The sequence below is a fragment of the Thermobia domestica genome, chromosome 5 (assembly GCF_964235325.1).
Source record: "Thermobia domestica chromosome 5, izTheDome1.hap1.1, whole genome shotgun sequence".
NCBI lineage: Eukaryota > Metazoa > Arthropoda > Insecta > Zygentoma > Lepismatidae > Thermobia > Thermobia domestica.
The window spans coordinates 213,794,044-213,800,909 of NC_137458.1; the positions used below are offsets into that span (position 1 = coordinate 213,794,044).

Genomic DNA, 6,866 nt, shown 5'->3' on the forward strand with positions numbered 1-6,866 from the left:
GTGATAGTCAGAGAAGGGAAGAATTATTAGGAAAGGAATACCATAATTTTTCCGGTTTTCTTTTTACTTCCCTTCTTTAAATTTAACGTGCATACTCTTCCAAAGAATGTCCGAAATACTCAGACCTCATAAAAGAACATTTAGGACTGGCTAATAATATTACTCGGGTTTTAGGAATAACCATTTTTAACGACTGCATTGTCGGGTTTATATGTGAGATTGAAACAGTTAACTTTCTGTGAGCCGTTTATTTTCCGAGTTTATCGGATTTGTTTTATTGTTATTTTTTCTTTACTTTTCTCATTATACATTTCCTAGTTCGTTATTTATTCTTTAGCTTCTTCACGATCTATGTTTCCTTGATTTTAGTTTAAGTCTATTATGTTATTTTGTATTTTATTGAGATTTCATCGACTTTTAACTATAAGAACGTATTAGAAATAATGCATTTGGTGATTGATTTTATGTTGCATTATCTTTCTATGAAATGCCAATCAATTATTAGCCATTTCGTGGTGTGGACAAATAGTCTCGGTACAGACATCCCCATTGAATCCTAATAATTAATTCATTCCGAAAGTTCTGATAATACTTGTTGCGGTTGACGAAATATCAACTGAAATCCAAAATAATATAAGATTGTTGTTCACTATTCACATAATCAAAATTCAACAATTTTCGTACAGTTTTGTCTCAAATAAATGTATAAGTGGTGGACATATTCTGTCACATTATGGTATTTGATATTATGCAAAAAGAATTTACTCGAAATTATTGATTTGACGATACTTTTATTTCAAGTTAAAAGAATAACCAATTTTGTGTTACTTGCTATTTAGAAAATCTTTCTTTTTTCTTTAAATTTGCAATAAAAAAATCTTAAACATGATTAATCGTAGTGTTCACATGTGTCTTTTTTATTTATACTTATTTAAGAAGTAAGAATTAAGCTACCACTTTAAATTAACATTACATAAGTTTTAATAACATTATTTTTTTAAATGTTATAATTAATTGTATTGTATTAGCAAGGATCAATTTAGGGTTGCCAATCTTTCTAGCTGAAAACAAGCGACATTTTGACATTTATTAACTGAAAAAGTATTCCAACACTATTTTTTAATTAAAGTTATTACTGTTGTACACTCATGTCCAAAATGATTGTCGCATATCTATAACTGTCTCCTTGTAAGAATATAATTTGATAAAGATTTTGCAGGGTACTTTTAATACTGATACTATGTGTATAATCGGTAAATGTATATTTGTCGTAAATTTCATAGAAAAGAATTATAAATACGAAAATTAGAATGAATAAAACAAAATATTACTAAATGTTTTATTTTCGTTTTATTGTCCTTATTTAGTGCTCTTTTGACATGAAATTTGCCACATACATGTCTTTGCCGATTATATAAATACTAACATTATAAGAAATACCAGGCGAATTCGTTATCAAATTATATTCCTACAACAACATATTTATAGACATGCGACAATAATTTTGGACATGAGTGTACATATCGATATTTTTAAAATTTTCGGGACTGTACCGGTATCCCACTCCAGTTGTCTATGTTCTTAAATACATATAACTTCTAGAAAATGAAGTCTATAGTGCACATCATGAGCGGAGTTAGGGGCTGTCTGCTGAAGATCAAACCTTATCCGGAAAATCGAAAAACTCATTTTAGATTTTTCTCTTATTTACTACAACTTACTTTTTTTTTAATTTCTAGTTGTTGGATTTTATGCAACTTGGCATTGCTCTTGACATTGAACCCAGCAATAAAAACTAATATATTAAATGTGAAAATTGTACTTCCTTAACAAAGCTTAAATTGATTGTGAATGACAAGCAATCAAGCCTAGCAAAACTCAGTACAATTAAATTGGTTTACAGGCTGTTCAAAATAACAATATCAAAGTACTGTATAAAAATTATTAATAGTACAATCTAAATGGGACAAACTTCATGTCTCTTTTTGGCGTATTTGAAAGCCGAATCTTCCAAGTTATTTTTTTAAAACAATGTCTGACTTTTAAAACAAAAGTAATAACTTGGAAAACCGTTCTTGAGTCATACAATAACTCAGCCAGTTGTTAGTTTTACGCACTCCCGAGAACGACCTTTTACAAGTTGCACTGTTTGGAGGAAGGTAGAAGCAAATTGTAAAAAGAATTTTGAAATTAGGATAGATATCGACTTCCTTGTCCAAAATTTGTCTTTCTAAGACTCCAACTAGTTCTTTAAGAGGTTTTTCGTGACGATTCGTTCCATCTGCTTCGATAACATTACATAAAATTCCTATTTCTGCTTGAAGCATGGCTTTGGAACAGGATAAGCATTAAAAATAACCTTTTCTTCATTCAGGCGAGGGAAGTTTTCACAGGAAGTAGCCACTGCTAAAGCTCCACTGGCAAATCTTTCTTTTAAGTTCTTCAGTCATGTTTCTAGGGCTGGGTAATAAAGATCACTTCTGTACTAATTTTTAAGCATAGTTTCACTGTCTTCACTTAAGTTCAGAACATTTACAATACTGTTAAAAATACTCGGAAAAGAATAGCAAACATACAACAAAATCAGTGTATGTAACTAATGGTACTAACCCTTTAGTGTGAGAAGATTTGGAGTTTCTGAATATTTTTGCAGTCTGATTTGGAACTACAAATAACCTTGAAATTTCTGTAAACGGACTGAACAGCTGTTGCCCTGCAAGATCATTTAGTGTAATCTAAGTTGTGAATTTCATGAGGACCTGGAGTTTTGATATTAGTTCATCTTGTAGTTTTATTCGGAGTGTCTCTTAGAGGAACAAAAAATTATAAAACGCTTGCATCACGTTGAAAAAAAAAACCAGCTAAAATCATTACTTTTGCAAGTACTGACAAGAACAAGCCTTACTTCATGTGCTAAACAATGAACATATATTGAAAATTGGTGGATGTGTCTGATAATTTTTTGCATTCCATCTTAACACCAGACATACCACCAACCCCACACCAGGCTTGCAACATCATTTGACTACCTCACCAAGCTAGCATAAATATCAATTTCATGAAGTAAGGCAAAATGGTACCCTTCTGAACCTGCCCCTCTCCTCCACCTCTCGGTACAAACGATTTCTGCATATCAATAAAAAGTACTTCGTTTGTACCGATTTGTACCGAAAATATTTGTTTGTACTGAACGGCAGTATGAGAAATTCAGAAAACGAAGTGGGAGGGCCAAGTTCACGCGGCCAAGTTCTGGGTCGTACCCGTACACCCATGACTCATCTCCAGTTATCACGGAATTCAGATACCCAGGATCAGTGTTGGTGGTGTCCAGAAGGTCCTGTGCAACGTCAAAACGGGTGTCTTTTTGTTCCTGAGACAACAACTTGGGTACAAATTTAGCAGCCACTCGTTTCATGTTCAAATCGTCACGCAAAATTGCATGTGCAGAATCTTTACTCACTCCAACATCTTCTGCAATCTCCCGCACTGTCAAACGGCGATCTGCCATCACCAAATTTCGCACCCGCTCAACAACAGCTGCATTCCGAGCAGTTTGGGGCCTGCCGCTACGCTGCTCACTCTCGACTGATGTGCGGCCATCTTTGAATCGGTTGAACCATTGTTTAATTTGTGTTACACCCATCGCATCTTCTCCAAACACCTGCTGAATCTTACGAATTGTTTGGCTTTGAGAATCACCCAGCCTTTGACAGAATTTGATGCAGTATCTTTGCTCAATTCGTTCAGTCATCTTGCGAGAAACACTAAATCCGACGAACACTACCAACAGCACCTCACTTCGCGACCACCAGCTCACGACTGGCACACGCGAACGCGGTGAAAAAATTCAAGCATGCGCGTTAAGGTTCCTCCTTCCACCGTGCACGGTGGCGCCGCCTGAGAATCACTACTTTGCGTGGAAAAAATTAAGGTCGGATACTTTTTAGACAGGCCTCGTATATGTTTTGTACAGTGTTTTTTTTTTTATTCAATGCGTGAATTTTCAAAATTTACACATGAACGTTTGGATATCACTTACGTTATAGTTTTCACTGGCAAATTCATTTGCGCGATCTTGTACTGTACGCTTTTTATTCGCCATTTCCAAAATTATAAACTCGTACCTTATTCCACAAAAACACCAAAGTGAGAATTTCTGCTGTTTTAACACGACGCTGAACGTTCGACATTCCACAATTACCAGCTATGAACTTGAAACGGAAGTTAGTAGTAATCAGCGTTGCCAGTTGCAAAAGGGAAACGTTGCTTGGAAATTTATACTTTTTATTTCTGTATTTTAACAACGGAAATTAACGTTTTAAAAAATCGCAATTTGTCGCGTTTTGCGGTATATTTCGCTCAAAATGTCAGTTATCGCATTTCGTGGCGACTTCAAAATACCTATTTCCTTACTCAATTTGACGTAGTTCGTTGAAAAACCAACTCTCGGCTTTGTCGGAAAACTTTCGCGATTTCGCAACTTTCGAAAAACTCCTACCCCTATCAATGGCAAAAGTCTCTTGAACAGATTGAGTTTCTCTACTCAGCTCATTGTACATTTTCGGTTACTCTGGTTGAGAAGATGTCACAGTTTATTTTCAGAATTGAGCCTTTTGACAGTTGCCGTTTTTCTTATTTTTTTAAAAAATCTTATGTCGTTGGACTTCCTATTCATCGTTGCGAAAACTTATATTCTCTGGAGAAAACATGCATAAGAGAACTGCTTCAGCACAAAATTGCGTTCACAGTTGCGTGCTTCTACGTAGATTAAGATTTGACGTGTGATTGCTGATTGTTTACGATGAAGTATTGAGGGAAAGGATAATCCACACCACAAAGTATCAAAACAAGTTTCGTTGTTAGATGCGTCTTTATATGGCAGGATCATTTTAAACAGAAAGTCGTAATTTAACTTGCAATTCGGTAACATCCACATAGAAGATTTCAAACACCACAAATTTAAAAAAGTGATATATATCAAAGTAGAAAGATATACATTGTTTCATAAATGGGCTATGATACCTATTTTGGTTTCTACTTTCAATGTTATTATCCTGAGCAATTCTTTTTCAAAATTCTTTTTAGAAAATCGGGAAGTAAATCCTTCCTTACCCCCGTAGCTCTGCTCATGATGTATATTTTATTAATTCTGACATTGGAATCGAGGATTTCGATTGATCTAAATGAATTAAAACATGCAGGAGAAATTTTAATGATAAAATCAGAGGATATGGCGATAAAAAATGAAATACGAATAAATATTCTTCAATATGCAATACTGAGAAATGTAGCGAAATTAGAAAATGTCCAGCCTGGCAACCCTAAGTACATGAGAAACTATAAGCAGTATCCCAACGCATGTGATAAAAATAAACTGTCTTTCTCTTTCTTGCAGATGATCAAAAACCATATTTATCCACTGAGAAAAGATCCTGCACTTTTTAAACTTTCATTGCCAATTTTACAGTGTGTTTTGGATCAAGACTCCATGGCTATAGAAAGTGAGGTACAGTTATTTGATTTGTTGGTACAGTGGGCTAAACGACACAGTGAAAAGAAAAGTTCAAGTAACGTTTCAAACCCTCTGCGAACAGCTGCTGGCACAACACTTCGCTTTATCCGCTTTCTGGCTTTCACTAAAAGCGAATTTCAAGAACAGGTTGTTCCTTCAGGTATTTTAAGTCCTTCCGAGGCCTCGTGCATACTTGCAGGCATAGTAGGAGGCAGGAAAAACCGTATCAAACTTCCTGACTGGGTTAGTACCGAAACAAGATCCCGTGCTAATCTACAGATTTGTGACTGGTCAGATAGTCAACAAGAAAAAATGCAGTTTGTTGCTGATATTTCTACTCGTTTCTCCGTAACCAATGAAATTCTTCTTCGAGGATTTCAAGTAGCTGCATCTCATCCGCACACAGATAATTCTTCTGAGGACCAGAAAGAGTTTCTTACTTTATCAGTGTTAGATCAAAGTGGTGACTCTGTAGCCACAACTACTTTTGCCGTACCAGAAGAAACCACAACACAAATTGAGGCATTTTTCTTATGCCCCATCCCAGTGAAAAATAATGTTGTATATGTGGTACAAATTACAGGTAATGATTTTGATACTACACGCTACTGGCCAGGTTCTTTCTACAGGTGTGGTAGTTTGAGTTTCCTATTTCATGACCGCGGATTAAAAGCCGAACAGATGGCGTCTTGTGTGATGGGTATTTCAGGAATATTCTTCTCCGAGATAAACAGCAATAAACCGGAAGCTAAGAGGTAATAGCGCATAAAAATAGAACTACCACGACGAAATAGTCAAGCTACTACTAATCTTTTCAACTACGTTTTTTGGGGAAAATGTTGTCCCTTTTAAGCACTAAACATCATAAAAAGACACTTATCAATGAGATGTAATTTACAGTAATCCAACGTCCTTTGAAATATCTATTTGTAAATAAACGTATTCACTAATTTCATGTGTGTTTCACCATTATTAGAAAAGAATTGGCAAACCTTTTTCTATGGTATGAATCTAGTATTTTAATATTAACATTAGAAGAAAGTATTAGACAAAGTACCAACATATTCTCAATACATGAATTACATGAAAAATGTGTGACGGTGGTTTAGGACCTCTCACCACGTAAATTAATTCAGATTGAAAATTCTATAGGCACAAACATTCTTTGTATTATGGCCTTCTTACAGATTATTTCTATAGCCTTCAAATTGGTCTAAATATTTGTTTGAACGATGCATAAAGACAACTGCGCACTGACAATCAGCATGGAAGTCAGTGTTAACTGCTAACTGGCAAGCCATTATAATAACTGAATCTTTGATACACAAGTGCCTCTTCAATGGTCTGAACATGA

General features: G+C 35.0%; 1 protein-coding gene across 1 annotated transcript in view; it reads left to right on the forward strand.

Moving 5' to 3' along the window:
- Positions 1-6,465, forward strand: part of LOC145686392 (BTB/POZ domain-containing protein 6-like) — a 92,510-nt gene extending 86,045 nt beyond the window's left edge. Inside the window, exon 6 of the mRNA XM_081759668.1 lies at positions 5,396-6,465. Within this exon, the coding sequence (XP_081615794.1) occupies positions 5,396-6,271 (876 nt within the window). The 3' untranslated portion in view covers positions 6,272-6,465. The remainder of the gene's footprint in view (positions 1-5,395) is intronic.
- Positions 6,466-6,866: the final 401 nt, after the last annotated feature.